This window comes from Astyanax mexicanus, chromosome 2 (genome assembly GCF_023375975.1).
Source record: "Astyanax mexicanus isolate ESR-SI-001 chromosome 2, AstMex3_surface, whole genome shotgun sequence".
Lineage (NCBI taxonomy): Eukaryota > Metazoa > Chordata > Actinopteri > Characiformes > Acestrorhamphidae > Astyanax > Astyanax mexicanus.
Window position 1 is genome coordinate 70,760,192 of NC_064409.1, and position 18,056 is coordinate 70,778,247.

The following is an 18,056-nucleotide window of genomic DNA, read 5'->3' on the forward strand; positions in this document are numbered from 1 at the left end:
CTTACACCCCTACTAAAAGAGCTCTGTACAGTGAATACAGCTACAGTTCTGAACACTAGAACGGGACAAATATGAATATTAATAAGAGGATGATGATTAAAAACAATAAAAACAGTAGAAGTAGAAGAAAACAGCAGGCAGAGATGAAATGAGTGTGTGACATAAGCAGACTGAGAACAGTAAGGGAACAGTGACTGTACCGTGACTCACCAAAACCTCCTGCTGTGTTTTTATACAGAGAACAATGATCTAATCCAAAACACACAACAGGGCGTCTGATCTTCAGTCTGATCTGAAGGGGCCGAGTGAACCGCACCAATTTTAAAATCAATTATTATAATATGTAATACAGGATGTACACAGGAAAGTACAATTTCTTTTAAATAGGATAAAAAGAAAGCTAAGCAGGTCAAGTTTCATCAAAATTCCTCTAGCAAATAACACAGCTGAACAAATGAATTAGGTTAAATGTATGATTTCTAGTGATTTAGCTTCCTAAAGACCTCTAAATAAATCGCGCAGAGCTCTGAGATTAACACCGCTGTTGAAAAGCCTGCTCAAAACAAACAAAACTCAGGATCAGTAGCCTGTTTTCAGGCCAGAAGCCTTTCCACGCTTTACTCACTTACTAAAAGCTCTCCAAACAAAGATCATCAAACACGCTCTGAGTCATCCTCTACAGAACCCGCTCAGAACGAAAGTAAAAGTGTAAGGCAGCCTCTGAGGGACATCTACACAGCTTCAAGCTCACCAGAAGGTTACTTGTTGTTGACAACATGTGGCATGGTGTCCATGATGGCACTTGGCCTGTGGGAAATGGGCTTTAAACAGTGATACAAATTAACACTGCAATCATACTGGCACAAAAAGGTCTCACTTACACAGTCTTCAGCCCTATCCGGGCGGGATTAGTTTTTCAGGGGGTCCTGGTGTCGTTTTCCCTCTGATTTTATTCTCACACGTCCTCTGAGAAAATTACAGACTGAATTACCTACTGTTTTTCACTGAAATCCATAGTTCTTCTTTAATTTTATTCCTGTCCAGACTCACATCTCTGAGTTTCGTCACCTTGCATTTAATAAAAGATTTATTTGTCCACTGCTACTGCTATTTCCACGAAGATTCACGCTAAAAACACAACAGCGAGTGGAAACGGGGGAGCTACTGAACACGATGTCATGTGATGGAGAAAGCCAAAAAAACTCACTGGTCCTCCTGTTTTTTTTTTATCGCAGTCCAGATGCAAGAGTTTTATCACTGAGAGTAGAAGTGTGAATTATTTTTCACAGATGTTTTGGGTGATTTATGGGTTTAGAGGCAGGGCAGGAGGCAGGAGAGCTGATTGGCTGAGCTGAAGCAGCAGCAGCGTGCCTCTGATAGCGGTGAGACTGAAATGGTTGGACATTAGCAGGGCGGTGGTATTATCGATTGAGTGATCTGTATATTGTGATCACCCACGTCTCGTGATCAGCACAGTTGAACCTAAGAAGGCGCTGCAGAGGTGGAAATTATGACAGTAAGTTGTTTTGTTTTTTTTAAAGGTTCGAAAATGTTTAAACAAATTTAAAGCAGCACTGGTAATTTCAGCTATTAATGGAAAAAATATGGTTTAGGGTTTAGTGCTTTTTGCACTAAAGGTGCCTACGATGCTTTTACCGATTTGTCAGTAACTCAATATGGTTCTGGTGTTTAAACAGTAAGTATGGTACTTGGTACTTGTTGTTAATGATTGATGTGAAAAAAATACTCAGGCAGAGAATAACTAAACTATTCACCACTACTTTTACAGTGGGCTAGTGGAGAAAAAATATAAAACACAATATGCTAAGACATTAAGCCTGAGGACTGACTATCCTAATGAAAGGTTTCTCAGCTAACTTATATGGACAAAAGTATTGGTACACCTGCTCATTATATGTTTCTTCTGGAAACAAGGGCATTTAATAAGAGTTTATCCTTATTAAATGTTGGTGTAACTGTCTCTACTGTCCAGAGAAGATTTTCTTCTAGAATTTAGACCATAGCTGCGTGAATTTCAATGTCATTTAGCAACAACAGCATTAGTGAGGACAGAATGTTGGATGATCACTAGGGCTGCAACGATTAGTCGATATAATCGTCAATGTGGATTATTTTAATTTGTCGACTACAAATTTTATTGTTGACTAATCGTTAATTTGTAACAGTACTGCATTACACAAAGTGCTGGGGATAAATGACTCACTTACACAATTTACACTCAACTTAGCCTGTGTCTCCAAAAGTGCCCAAACACAACAGATTACATATTTAATCACTAAATATCGGTACTTTCCACGTTTTAACAACATTCAGAAATTTAAATACCTTTTAAATCTCGTGTTCAGCTGTTTCTATAGTTTTTAGAGATGGAGAACATAGCAGAAATAATCGTTGACTAATTGAATAATAAAAAAAAATTATCATAGGGTCATTCTCACGAAATCCTTATTTAGAGGACATCCAGTTTGAAAATTTTCAAAATGCGTTTAACGACAAATTTCCTTTTGAGGATTTAAGATTAAGGCCTACACTTATTATAAATATTCATTTCAGTTTTATTGTCGATGGTGCTGTACTGTAGTATATATTTGCATATTAAATTGCCTTAAATAATATGAAATATTCTTGGAAAATAAACATTCTTTTCATAGATAATTGTGTGTTAAACTTTGATAAGTCTAATTTCCGAAATGTTTAACTTAATTTCCGAAACACATTTCTCATTACTGAAATTTCGATGACTAATTAAATAATAATAAAAAAATTAAGATTAGTTCACTACCAAAATAATCATTATTTGCAGCCCTAATGAACACGCTTCTCCTCATCCTCAACTCCCCAACACATCCCAAAAGCAGTGGATGAACTGCTCAACTAAATACCCCTCTGATACACGTCTGGCATGAACAAAAGATTTACCACCCCGAAGATGTGCTTGTTCACTTTTTCAGCTTTACATTTACTTCCAAAAAAACCCACCCTGACACAGAATCCATCCCCCATTTTAAGGAGCCACTGGCGTCAAACTTCCCAGTAAGCCGGCTCCTGCTGCCTCCTGATAAAGATGGCAGAAAATCGCAGATAAACAGCCCCATTCAGTGCCGACACCGACCCACGCCAAACCACTGTACAACACAGCCACACATGCACAGCGTAGGGGCCACACAATGGCTCTCCTGTCAGAACACAATGCTCCAAAAGAAGCACAGCTTCTCCAGAGCCTGAACCCAACTTACACAGCGCATGCACACAAATCACACACATACAAACTCACACTTACTGTGTATTTTAAAGGGCTCTGTGTTGTGGTTTGAAAGCATCTGCTGATGTTATGCCAAGAACTGTCTCGTCAGTTATGCTTTGTTGCCTAAACAAGCCGTGGCTCAAAACGTAACGGATGAAAATGTGTTCCATTAAGTCATCATACAAATAAAAGAAAAATATGACTCATTACTTCATTAAAAATATAGTAATACAGGAGTGTGTGTGATTGACTGAAGCATACAGGATCTTTCAATTCCAAAACACACTTATATACACACACACACACACACTCACACTCACACAGACACCATGTGACCCCTCACCTCATTCCATGCAGGCTAGGACAGGTTACGGGTAAGCCAGGTCTCACTACAAACACCAATTACGAGGACATAGACTGAAAGGTCAGTCTATAATTACAGTTTACAGAATCCTGTTAATCAGCTTTCTCAGTCTAAGGATGCAATTTCCAACCATTTCCTCAATTATAAGATTCAATTACACATAATTATATCAAACAATGAGTACAGGTAGAATTTCAGGCTCCAGATCACTTGAAACAATTCACGATAATCCTCAAGTATAAAGTATTCTTTCCTCACTGGCCAGAAACCAAATGCAGACAAAACATAATGACTTAACACTGGTCTACATATCTCCAAACCAAAACACCCAATATACAGCTCTGGATAAAAAAATAAGAGACCACTTTTATTAAAAATTATGTGTTTCTTTGATTTTACCTAGTTAAAAACCTGGAATATAATCAAAAGGAAGATGGATCATCAAAAGCCATCAAACCAACTGAACTGCTTGAATTTTTGCACCAGGAGTGGCATAAAGTTATCCAAAAAGCAGTGTGTAAGACTGGTGGAGGAGAACATGCCAAGATGCATGAAAACTGATTAAAAACCAGGGTTATTCCACCAAATACTAATTTTCAATCTGAATATGAAATTGTTTTCTTTGCATTATTTGAGGTCTGAAAGCTCTGCATTTTTTGTTATTTCAGCCATTTCTCATTTTCTGCAAATAAATGCTCTAAAAGACAATATTTTTATTTGGAATTTGGGAGAAATGTTGTCTGTAGTTTATAGAATAAAACAACGATGTTCATTTTACTCAAACATATACCTATAAATAGCACAATTGTATATAGACAATATAAAAATATTAAGAACTACTATACGTCTTCTTTTGATGTACCTTTAGGTAGCTTTGGGGGCAAATTTCAGAAAGCCAAGAATTTGCAGTTAGCACAAACAGCAGCTAGTTTTAAATTTAACTAAGTAGATATCTATCTGGCTTAAGACATCTTTGGCCTAAAGAATAATTAAAAAAAGACAGATGTGGCAGAGAGAGGCGGAGGCCACTGAATAAATACAGACTGGCCAGTTCAAGCAGGTTAAGCTGTATGACCAGCTTAGTGTTTGACCAGAATATGGTATAATTTAGCTTCAGTTTGATGGTTTAGCTGATCTACAAACAACATCAAACTGACCTATCTAGACCAAACATATGACCAAGCTTGACTGAGCCACTTGACCATCACCAAGCTGTTCAACCAGCATCACCAAGCTGAACAACCAGCATGAACAGAATCAAATTCAGCAATGACTTTAGGTGTGACATAAAAATCAATATTGGAATACACTGTATTATTTTTGTCATTTTTGTGATACATTATTATTATGCAGTATCAAATATCTATTTTTCATTGAAAATTGTATCTAAATCTCCCTAAGATTTCAACTTGACTTCCTGTCTTCTTTCGAGTCAAAAAGGGCCCAACTGTGCGTTATAAAGACACTGCAGTGACACGAGGAAGCTAAGCTTAGCAATTTGTTGTACATTGTTGGTCAACCTTAAAATTCAAAACTGACATTGACAAATTCAAAATTCTTGGCACTCTTATATAGGAGCATTTTATCCTCTTTACTAACACAGATGCCATGAAGTACCATAGAGAACTGTCTTGTGATATATTGACATTTAAGTTGATTCAACATCCTTTTGCTTTCTGGTCTTGAGCTGGATTTTTTAGCAGGTTTTACACACACACACACACACACACACACACACACACACACACTACTGCAAATGCAAAAACTTTATAATAGACCCTACTCTCTGTGTATAACCTTGAGAATCTTTGGGATGTGCTGGATGGAGAAGGCTTTGTGCAGCAGTCAGACTCTACCATCTTCAATGCTGCTGCAAGATCTTGGTGAAAAATTAATGCAACACTGGAAATTAATCTTGTGACACTGAAGAAGTTATACATTAGCAGCTAATAGAGTGTGTGACCTTTTTTTGGTGGGAACCTTTTTTTTTGGCCAGGAAGTGTATGCACCAATGATGCCACATTGATACATCATCAGCTTAGAGCACCCAAAAGCCCTGAAAATGCTCTTTTCTGCCTATATAACTCTTTCAGGAACTTTTATCTATTGGGCATTACACGTGTGCCACAGCTGGGTGTGTGAACTCCAAAGCTTTTCTTGCTTACGCTCTCTTACAAACTTACACACACACACACACACACACACACAAACACACACACACACACACACACACACACACACACTATAGTTACAGTTTAAATGCAACCACAACCCACTATCAGCTAAATAACAATGCAATGCATATGCACGTTAACTAGGTTCAAGCAGCTATAGGTTCCTATTTAAGCAAGAGTCTGAGTCATTTAAACACAACAAGCAACTCATTATACCCTTACCCACCCAAAACCAAGCACACACGAGCTGCTGAAGCACGAGCTCGAGCAAGTTTCCTAAGCTTGCATATGGCTGGGTGGGCGCGTGGACACGTTGCACAAGTTTACACTCATCGAAAAAAGGCAATAAATAAGTGAGGATGTAAAAGATAAGGCATTTCAGTCACGCTACAGGAGAAGGACAATCCATGCGTGCACACAGCACTTCCCACGTGTAAACAAACACTCACGAGGGAAAAAAACAAAGAAAAACTAAAGTTCTCTCCTCGCGCCCCGTGCACAACATCTTCAAAGCTTCTGCACTCTGATGCACGTGACACGCTTTTATTGTCACTGTGCGTTACAATAAAGAGATACAACTAATACAAACCCTGCCCAAATCTCAGAAAGCTTAAAAAAGGCTGGATAAAGAGATAAATACGGAAGATTTGCAGAACTGCAGTACTGACCTGTAGCGCTCGCGACCCCTCCGGTGCAGCTCGCGCGTCTCCGGTGTCACTCCTCACCCTGCGGCGCGTGGCGCCAAGAACCCCGCCCCCCTCAGCCAATCAGAAGCGCCAGAACAAGAGCGCGCGCAGCGAGCAGCCTAGGGATTGGCCGGTTCGTGACCTCGTGGAAAGTCGTGACCTTTGTACAGAGTTTCCGGACAGGTGGGCATGCAGGGGCCAGAGGACGCAGCAGAGACTAGAGGTGGGCGATACCGGGAATTTTGGTATCGATCCAATACCAAGTAAATGCAGAGCCAGTATTGCCGATATCGATACTGATACCGATACTTTTTAATATTTAAGCTTTATACATGCAAATGATCCAAAAATCCAGGATATAATTTTGCCAAACAATTTGCAAAATACTTTATCACAATCAACATTTTTTGTTTAGAAACAATGGAACAGTAACAAAACAAAGTTTGCCTTAACATTAGGAAAATATATGTCTTTAAAAAAATTAAATAAAAATTCTCCCCTCACTAGACATATTTTCTAATTCTAGACATCTTTTCTAAAAAAAAAAGGAATTGTCTTTCTTTCAGTGCAGTTCTTTCAGTTTTTTTCTTAAATTAACAGAGTGTAAAAAAAATATCACTCAACACAAATCTTCTGAGGTAGATTCGTGTCAACTCATGGAGAGCGCTGAGTGGGCGGGGCCAGGCTGAGCCACATGACGCAAGAGACCAGAGAGTAGACTGTGGTGAATCTCGTGCGCAGCAGTCAGTGCGTGCAGCAGAGAAAAAAGCTTGAATATCGATATTTTTACACGAGTATTGCTCAATACCAATACCAGCGTTGGTATCGATATTATCGATATTTGGATCGATCCGCCCACCTCTAGCAGAGACTGCATAGGAAAATACTGACCTTAGAGGAACATTTAGAGCAAAATACCATACTAGGTGCATTTACATCACATACAGCACAGCTACTGTGTTTAGTGTTTATTTTTGGAGTTATTTGCGTGAATGGCTTTACTGTGGAGCACTTCTGCTGTATGCAAAAACCTTGAGAAGCATGGGCTACAGCAGCAGGGAAAAAGTGTCAGGTTACACTTCTGTCAGCCAAGAACAGAAAGCTGAGGCTGCAGTGGATGGCAAAAGTGCAGACGTCGCAAATCTCCCGGAAGTCGCGGGAGTCTACCGCACTTTAATAACGGCTCCCTGATGCTCACATGTCAGATAAAATCCTCCGGAATCTAACAAGCGCATGCAAGTGACAAATACTTTTTCTCCCCAATCGTGTGCATATTCATGAAGCACATGCAAAACAGAGAGGCTTCTGATTGGCTGAGAGGCTTCTCAGTTTTTTGTGTGGGTGGGCAGTGTTATTTTTACCCTCCTGGACAGGATGCTTTTAGAGCATAATGGCTCCCATCAAAACTCATTTCACCTCTGACTACTCTAAAGTATATCTGTGTCTGATAAAAGTAAAAAAAAAAAATAATAAAAGTCTTGCCCGCTGTACAGTTTGTAATAGTGATTTTAGCATTTCTCACAGGGGCCTAAATGATTGCAAAAGGAATGTTGAGGTGAGTTAATGTGACTATCTATCTATCTATCTATCTATCTATCTATCTATCTATCTATCTATCTATCTATCTATCTATCTATATATCTATCTATCTGTCTGTCTGTCTGTCTGTCTAAATATAATATAATATATTTATATATCTATAGCCAAAGTTTTCCTGGTGTGTGCGCAAGGTTTTTTATTTATTTCAACAGGGGATTTTGGTCCAAGTCCAGGTCTGGGGGTACTTCCCTAAAATTAATTTTTTGCCCTCTCAGGTTTAACTGTGGTACTCAGACACGTCACATTATGCAGATCAGTCAATCAATAGTACAGACACTTTCTGTTGACATCCAACTATCTGGGTCTTACTGCTATCAGAGGCACACTGTTCAGCCCAATCAGCTCTCCCTCCTGCCCTGCCTCTAAACCTATACATCACCCTGTGCCCCTCCCAGTTTTTTTAGCCCTTTTTTTAAACTAAGGCTAGAGTCAGCAAAAATCAGGGGATTTAGTGCACCTTTAAAATTTGTCAATGTTGTCATGTGTAATTTTGACAGTAAACACAGCTGTGAGATCAGAGATCAAATGTTTCAACTTTCATTTCAAGACATTCTGATCTCAGATCAGCTACTTAGGCATGTACCAAAACACGCAAAAATGATTTTAACTGTTTGCATCCTATTGAATTCTGTCAGCAATGGGCGCAAATTAAAATAATTGAAAGAGCTGTCTGCAAATATTTGCACATAGAATGTGTGTAGTGTGTTTCTAGAAGATTTTAAAAGGGTTCTTACAATAAACGGATGCATAAAGCCAATGGTATATGAAACATAAAGCTGAGTACATAATATTGCTGTGTATTATTATATTGTCGTGTAATTATAGATTATAGATCTCATCTCTAAATTAGACCCTGATAAATGACAGCAAAGTGTGGAAATGTATTACAGATAATAAAAGAGTTTTACACAGATATTTAATATGACCTCCAAAGTTCAGATGTTGAACTGTTTTAAACCATGTTTATGCTGCACACTCAGACTCCCCCTAGTGGCTGTATGGGGCCATGGGCAACTGCTTATACCTTCTACAGTGCTTATGGTCAAATAAAGGTTTTATGTTTTATGGGACATTGTTTTATGTAAACCAGAACAGATTTTTTTTTAATGATTAATCTGCCTTTTAAAAGTATTATGGGATGCGTGAGTCAATTGCAAAAACATTGAATTCTAACACTTCTTCTTGGTCAGGGTTACAGAGCTTGTTAACCTTGGGTGCCCTGTTTGAATTAATGTTTATTATTTTAAGTAGTTAAGTTTTGCTTTCTTTGTTCTTTTGTTTAGAATCAATATAGTTTAGATGAAAGTTTTGTTTCATTATTTTCTTTGGCACTGTAACCATTGATTCCTCTTAGGCCTCAAAATACGTAGGCCCTGTGTGTACCTGTTTCGGTGTGCATGTTCTGTAAATTTTAACATAAACTATGTCTATATATATATATATATGTATATGTATATAACACTGTCTCTGTTGCTGTTCATGCTGTTTTTGCAATACATTTACAATATACTTTGCAAATAAATTTCTTGATTAAAAGACCAATAGAAATACTTTAAAATAACCTAAAATATGTTTTTCTCTCTCTTGTAAAGTTGCTCTTTTGGAGATACTTGTCTTTCATTGGACAGCGGCAATTTACTTTCTTGCTCCAGCGCCAGAGAGCTCTGACCATCAGAGGAAACAACATGCTGGTTTATTGGTGCGTATTTTGGTGTGTTTAGGTTTATGTCTGTGTGAAAACAAACCAAACAGAGGGAGAAACGCTCCAAATAAACAAACTCATCAACTGACCCGCACCATAGAAAACTACTACAGGTGTGAAAGGGCGTTTTATGTTCCCAAATTAAGTTCTAATTTAGAAATCATTACAACCAAGCTGAGATTTTTACAATAACGCAAAAAAGGTTCCCCCATCCAATTTATCATTCATTCTTTAATCCAGCGCCCCCTGTTGGTTTTATCTCCCCAAACTAGCGTCTCAGGAAGAACAAGTGAGATTAATCACAATTAATCACAGAATATTATTTTTTATGTAATTGATCTAACGTAATCTATGATTTCTATGATTTTCTAATACTTGGCCCTTCACTTTTCATGTGTTACCTCTGAGTGTTCCAACCACTTAACAAAACAAGTCATCTTAGGTTGTAGCATTGACCATGCTGATTGACCAACATGATCAAAATCAAATAAAGTAACATATACTATGGTGGACAAGAGCTAGTCAATCATCTAGCTCACTACCTTGATTATTAAAGACCAGTTTAGACCAGTGGCCGGCAGTGGTTTAGCCATTGGCCAGAAAATGTGACAAAACTAGCTGGTAAATAGAGTCTGATCGGTTTTCAATCTAATAAGGATTTTTACAGTGAAAGATCCTAAGGTACTTCAGGTTCAGTTCAATAATCTACATTTTAAATGGTGGATTTTTTTGTGGGCCAGGGAACATTTTGGTGTAGGTTAAATAGGCAGAGGTGTAATATGTTGGGAATTAAAGACTTCATCATCTGAAACCGGCTACCAGCAAAAATTCTTAAAATGAAAAGAATTGGACATATTGACTAGATTGCAGATATTTTTAGCAGTGTACCCAAATTTCGTCTGATTCCTCCTGATCTGTTTTCTGGGTGCGCACATCCAATCTGTATGTAGCTCCAGACCAAAGCAATGATTGTAAACACACACCACACCGTATACTCAAACGTGTCATGTTATTTTATTGTCTTAAAAAGTTACACAATCCCCAAGGGGACGGGGAAATCATATACACTAAACATTTAACACCACGACTACACGAGTAGGGACTTTTAAATATTACAGACTTTACAAAAAAATCCCCCTTTTTAAAGTTATTATACTCAGTATGACAGATAAACATCTCTTACAGATTGACGTAATGTCACAATGAGGAACGATGTCTTTGAGAACTCTAAGAAACCCATCATGATAAGGGAAGACATTTCATGGACTATACGCATTTCATATGAAATATGTTCAATATAAACACAACATCCGTCTGGGATGATTCGTACGCTTGTTCGTTCGTCTCGTTGTTCGATTACAGCCGTTACAGATCAGGCATTTAGTGCAAACATTTTGAAAGCAAGGCAGCCCAGGCTGCAGTTCTCTAGTTTGTCTCCAGAAAAGTCGTTTCTTTCGGTCCTCCTGATGATGGCGCGTTAGGAAGCAGGATGCATTGTGGGATTCGGCTCCCTCTGCAATGTGTGGCGAATGTGCTGGGACAGGATCAAATGAAAAAGAAAACATTGTACAAACAGTCAGCCCATAGTAGTTCTTGGGTGGTTTAGGTCTGGGAAGGGTTGCAGATGCTGGTTGATGTGTGTGCTCCAGGGATTCGTATGATTTAATAATTGATCAAACCCAAAAAATAACAGTCAAATAAAATCATGGCTAAATTCAAGAGTTCATAGAGTCCATAGCCACTATACGTAGTGTCTTAAAGGGGCATTCTGGCCTGACATGTCTCAAAACAGCAATATGTAAACTGATCACTAAGTGTTTCCTCCTGAGGGGATGGCTTGGGAACGCCTACACCTGTATAGTTTGTGAGGTGTTGTCTTGTTATCGTAACCAGTAGGGGGTGCCAGATTTCCTTAGTTGTGTGCCCAGCTAAAAGTTTTTAGTTGGTGTAACATTTGCTTAACATTACAATTTTCTACTTTCTTAGAAAGTCCTTATTTAACAGTTTTAAACATTCTAGTAACATTGCTTCAATATCACTTGTGTCTGTATTTTCTTTTTTGGTTTTAGAAATATTACTAACTGTTATTATGCACATTTCTATAATGTTTATATTAGACTAGCTGGAAATTCTTAATAGGAAACTTTCCAATAATATTGTGATGCAAAGCATCACAGAACGTTCCTAAAACATTATTTCTATAATGTTAAAAGATAACCCTTCTGGAACCTTTTTTTTAAAACATTGCTAAATGTTCTTATAATGTTTTCTAATAGGTAGGTAGGCATTCATCATTCCTCGATGCACAGTGTCACGTGTGCACTAGGAATAAATCACAGAAGGCTAATATTACCACCCACAGTGGTCATTCAGTACAGTGGGTGGTAATAATCGTTACCGCTGCATCTGGCTAGAACTGTCCACGCCAACAGACAAGCACCTCACAATCAAAGCAGGAGCCCCACACTCATATCCCCACCACAGGTCAAAACAGGGTCAAAGTAGGCCACTGATGAAGATTATAGATTATAAACAGTCATATTCGACGTCCTTACCTTAATTATCCACCCCAACATACTGGTATATTTTTAAAAGCTCCTCCCACCTTCATCACAAGGGGGTTTTCCTAGCCTTTAAACCTGAACATCTCCCTCTAGAGTCTTTTTAGACACTACTGCAGTGCTGCAGTTACTGTAGAGGAGAGCAGGCATGATCACAGCAGATGTAGAGGTGGTTATATTGTTGATTTAGATCAGAGTGCCCCTTTAAGTTCACTGGCATGGATCACTGTGAGAACAAAGGGAATATAAAATGTTATGTGTGTGTTTTTTTTTTTTTACTTTAACCCTCCTGTTATATTGTGGGTCAAACTGATCCATTTCAAGGTTTAAAAATACAGGATTTTTCTTTCAAAAACTACACTGCCTGGCCAAAAAATAAAAGTCACACTTTGTTTCAATAAGCTTCCCCAATGTCACAAGATTTATTTAATCCAGTGTTGCATTCATTTTTCACCAAGATCTTGCAGCACCGATGATGGTAGAGTCTGACCACTGCACAAAGCCTTCTCCATCACATCCCAAAGATACTCAATGATCTGGACTCTCTGGTGAACAATCCATGTGTGAAAATGATGATCTCATGCTCCCTGAATCACTCTTTCACAATTCCAGCCCCATCAATCCTGGCATTGTCATCTTGGAATATGTCTGTGTCATCAGGGAAGAAAAAAATCCATTGATGGAATAACCTGGTCTATATTCAGTATATTCAGGTAGTCAGCTGACCTCATTCTTTCAGCACATACTGTTGCTGAACCTAAACCTGCAGACCAACTGCAGCATCAACCCCACATCATTTACTTACTTATTTTTTTACTTACTTTTTTTTAGCCAGGCAGTGTATTATTATTAAGATTTTTTTTCTGCTAGGCTTAATCAGTGTAATGAATGTGTGAATGGAAATTGTATAAATAAATGGAAATGGAAAATAAAGAACGTTTATTTTTAACTACTTATGGTTCAACATGGGTCAGTTTGACCAGGAAATGTTATGCTGTTTATTGTACAGTAGAACATAACAGGAGGGTTAAATAGGAAGGGTTAGGACAGCACCATCACATCCTGTCTCGGCGAAGAAAGCGTCCACAGCACATTCACAGTTCACAAGCTGTTAACAGTGTGTTCGACTGACTTGGAAAAAGGAAAAACACCACTCGCGTCACCTTTAACTACTGTACAAACGGTGGAGGTAGTAGCGTGTATCTTCTGTCGTCATGTCCAGTAATTCAAGAGCACCTGGTTAAAATATAAAATCGGGAAAAGGAACATCCTTTTTTTTCATTTCTTGCTTTTTTTGTGAGAAAAATGCAGTCCTTTTTTTTAGTAGAGAGAGGAATATAGCACCTGTTGTATCAAAATGGTGACGCTGCCTTTACATTTCTGTTAGCGTTAGCATGGATTGTGATCGTTTTAGCACATTTAGCTAGCTTGATGTACGTCAACTGTTCCTATGTGGTACGTGGAGTAAGAATGAAACATATGGACAAAAAATACCACTGCATTTACTTCATTTGTAGGGATGTGACTTTGTCCAGTACTAGAAACCCACTGAATAAGTAGGTTTTAGTAGACGTCCAGATAATAAACTGTGCTAAAACACATTCTCATCCTTATCAATTCAGAGCAAATGTGTACCAATCATTCATATCACATGGGACGCTAGGAGGAACCCATGAAAAAGGGAGGCTTCAACGTGAGAAAGCTGTTAAAAAATCTCCATATCGGATCCATCTCCATGAGCAGAAGAGTGAGCAATACAATGCTGTGTGACTCGGATTGACCTGAGAGTAGAGAACCAACACTGAACACAGCAGAGAATGAATGAGTTGTTGGAGGCAGAATCAGCATGGTTAAGGAGGCCCATAGTGGATACATTAGGCTAGAGCGGTGTCCGTAAGATTGATGATGCCATTGCGGATCATGACAGCAGTTTCAGATCATGGATGATGTCCAGCCACTATGAAGTGATAAACGTCAGTGTTTGCGTGTAGTTGTGTTTCCTACGAATACCAAAAAAGTAGAAGGTACCTACAGTAACTGATGACAAACAGCGTTTCTGAGACGTTTCTGATTGGAGTCCGTCTTTGCACTTTCGATCAAGCGTCCTGTCTATAAGCACTGCAGCAGCCTTAGCTCTGCAGCAATAAAGCAGTAGTTTGGCCAGAATTCAAATAAACACATTTTTCTCCTTATTACGAATAGTCAGACATCCAAGACGTGTATGGTATGTGCAGTGTGTTTCATTAGTTTTGTACTAGAGCTACGAGGCTAAGATAGCGAAAAATTAACAGAAACCAATAATGATCACCACCAGTTAGCAGCACTGTGCAACTTCTCATTCCACTGAACACAAATCACACTCGCAAATAATTCCCTCAAGTTTCCAAGCAAAGGAAACGGACCTGCTACTGTGGTTTGAAAACTAGTATGTGAACTAAAGTGTGCTGAGCTTTTTTTCTGCTTTTTATGCTGCATCAAAGAATTTGTATTTGCTGAGTAGGAGAGTACTGTAATTTGGTTTGACTAAAGCTATTTAGCAGTGCGTTTTAATTTAGGCTTATCTCCCATTTACACACCAAATTAGATATGAGTAAATCATTTTATTTGCAACATAACGTGAATCTGGATTTACTTCTATACAGTGTGCCTTTACTTTTAATTTGTGTTGAAAGTGCCCATAGAAACTGTCCAAAACTACTTAAAAAAATAAATAAATCTCTTCTGTAAAGTAGATTTTTTTTCAATGACAGTAACAGCTTTTGAACCAATCTGGATTAGATTAATTTCTCAGAGGCATCAGTGAAAAAAACAGGAGCACCAGTGAGTTTTTTGGCTTTCTCAGTCACATGACATTGTGTTCAGTAGCTCCTCCGTTTCCACTGGTTGTTTTGTTTACGTGGATCTCTGTGGAATCGTGTGCCCAAAGTGTAATTACGGTGTGTGGCAGTGAACAAATAGCTATTTAATTCATTCAGTTTAGTTCAGTGAAAAACAGTAGGCAATTCAGCCTGTAAATTTTCTTAGAGGACATCTGAGAAAAACACAGACATGGTCGTTCCGAACGGGAATAAAATCACAGAAGACCCTCCAAGAAAGAGAAAATTACCCAGGATCCCTTGAGAAACAAAACTCGTCTGAATAGGACTTAAATCCATGTTGCTTTGAAAACAAAGTCCTACATAGGATTAAGTTTTTGTCAATCACAATCACAACTGTTCCAAAACTGAAAAAGTTGTACAATTTCCAAAGCTACTTTTTACTTTAAACTAAAAACAAAGATCTTTTAGTAAATCATTTTCTTCCCAATATGCAAGGCCAATTATCCAACCCACGCATTAGGACTCCCCCTATCACTAGTAATGCCCCAACACACCAGGAGTGTGAAGTCAGCAGCATTGCAGAGTAGGATCATAGCATGTTTGGAGGAAAGCGTAGCAACAGCACAGGCTTTAAGGTAGTTTGTGTGGAATTTGAGACTTGAGAAGTGTTTGTACAATGTTAACTGGTGGTGATAATCTCTCAGCAGATACATTTTTCTCATATGCCCAGCACAAAAACAAAGAAATGACCTGTGAGATGTAAGATCTTGTAGAAAACTCATTGCGGCTAACAGACTTTTATAGTAAGGAGAAAATCTGAGTAAATTTGATTTTTAGCTTTAACTATCATTAACGAGAAGGCCTTCTCCTCTCCCCTGTTCCTCTGATCATCCCCTGCTACACGCTGGTGATGGAGGCTTGTTTCTCGGGGCGGGCGGCAGGTGGCTCGGGGATGGAGCGGAAGGTGGGTGCATGGTAGGGCGGCGGCGGCCTCTTGGTGCCGATGTGACCGGGACTCAGAGCCATGTTCTGCCGCCGGCTGTTCTCTACGTTGCTCGAAGTGTTGGAGGCGAGGCTCTCTCGAGTGCTAGTGTCGGAGAGAGAAAAGGATAGGGGAGGAGAGAGAGAGAAAAAGAGAAAGCAAAGATGTGTTATGGCAGAAGAAAAGATGACGGAGGTTAAAAGCAACAGATAGCAGATAGAAAGTGATGATAATCTAGGCTAGACTGTTAATACCGTGAGAAAAGTGAGACTGTAGGAGAGAAATGTTAAAGAAAAGAAGCAGAAACTGCACTGGAGATAAAGATTCTACAATTAACAGTGTTTCCTTAATATGTATAAACAGGCACCCTGTGCAAGGAACCACTACCAGTGCTACAGTAAACAGACGAGTCAGGCTACACATAATTACGACCAGACTAGTATAAGAACAATCAACAAAATCAACCACTGCATTTTACCTGCACTACGTCAGTCTACACAAAAAGAAAAAAGCTACTGTAGCTTTGTATTTATAAATTGCTCGTTTGTGCAGCATGTCTAAATTGCTTTGTGTAGACTGACCAATCTCTATTACCAATTAGCACTCCAAGCCAAGGGTTTTTCTTACACCTGCACTTTTTAAAACAATTAAAACAGACTCAGGTATATTTTCACCATTGGTTTTGGTACGTTTGGGCAGATGTGTAGGCAGACAGAGGTTGTCTACACAACTATCAGCTATACAGCTCTGCAGTTGTAGTTTAAGCTAATAAAGTAGCCAGATAATTACTACAGCAATGAACAAATGTCATCTTTGCTGTTACTTCAAGCTAAATTGAACAGAGTTTCATGCTATTACGGAACACATCACCATCTACCGGAAATTTACCTGCTTACTTCGCCCCAGGCAGATCTGACCAATCAGCAAAGAGAATGTTTTTACATGGTTTGCTACGATGATGATGTATTTTGGTGCATTTAAGGTTTTTCTTTGAAATTTACAGGCTCATTAACTAATTCAGACCTGAGAATTCGAAGAATTTGATTTAAAGACTCCCTTAGTCTCACAAGATATCAGGTAGCAAAAGGTACCCAGTTTCAGGTACCAAATTAGCACAATGGAAAAGTAAATAATAAATAAGCCAAGTCAGATGGTGAAGGTACAATGCAGTTGGGATAACATTGTATGCTTAATGTTAGACACCCTGTAACATAAAAAACATAATCTAAAAAATAAAAAATACACTGAGACAACTTGTTTACTTGAAGTAAATTAACCAAAACATGCCTGGTTTTCTTTAGCTTCAGATAAAAAAAAAAAACAACAACATGTTTTGGTTCACTCAGTTAATTTGCGGTGAGGGGGAATTGTGCAAATAGGTTTGTGTTGTACTAAAAGACACAAATGTTGGGCAGTCCTATTAGGCAAGCGGAACCAAAAGAGAACAATGTTCTTTGGTGTTAACTCAACTTGTGCTTTGTGGATCATCTTAAATTACACAAAACAATACAAAGTGCAGTACAGAGGGATGCAGGCATTCCAGGAAAGCACAGCATGTAAAAAATGTGGAGCAGGGAGAAATAAGGCAAAATAATAACGAAAAAAAGCTGCTACAATTGCAAACAATTAAAGCAAGAGAACTTTGCCTGAGCAGATACGATCACACTGCTAAAGACCTCTCATCCGAGTCATATTAGTGTAAAATTCTGTCATTTTATTCTTTCACTTCAAATGACAACTGTTTATCTCTCAGCCTGTCATGAACTGCATGAGTTGTATTTATAACAGTAGTGTAAACGTAAATTAAACTTTACAAATGTTGAAGAGGCCTATGTACAACGCAAATAGTTTGAAAGCTTTTTGCCCTTGGTAAATGTTATTTTTACGTTATTAAACATTTGCTT

At 38.5% G+C, this 18,056-nt stretch overlaps 2 protein-coding genes across 5 annotated transcripts in view; both read right to left on the reverse strand.

The window, feature by feature from the left end:
* acsl1b (acyl-CoA synthetase long chain family member 1b) overlaps window positions 1–6,567 on the reverse strand; it is a 39,405-nt gene extending 32,838 nt beyond the window's left edge. The window contains exon 1 of the mRNA XM_022672021.2: window positions 6,472–6,567. The gene's annotated coding sequence lies outside the window, so the exon portion shown is untranslated. The remainder of the gene's footprint in view (window positions 1–6,471) is intronic.
* A 4,213-nt stretch (window positions 6,568–10,780) lies between these two features.
* The window catches only part of stox2b (storkhead box 2b), an 86,712-nt gene continuing 79,436 nt past the window's right edge, over window positions 10,781–18,056 (reverse strand). For all 4 annotated transcript variants that reach the window (XM_007253591.4, XM_022672017.2, XM_007253592.4 and 1 more), the window contains one exon: window positions 10,781–16,257. In XM_007253591.4, the coding sequence (XP_007253653.2) occupies window positions 16,068–16,257 (190 nt within the window). In that variant the 3' untranslated portion in view covers window positions 10,781–16,067. The remainder of the gene's footprint in view (window positions 16,258–18,056) is intronic.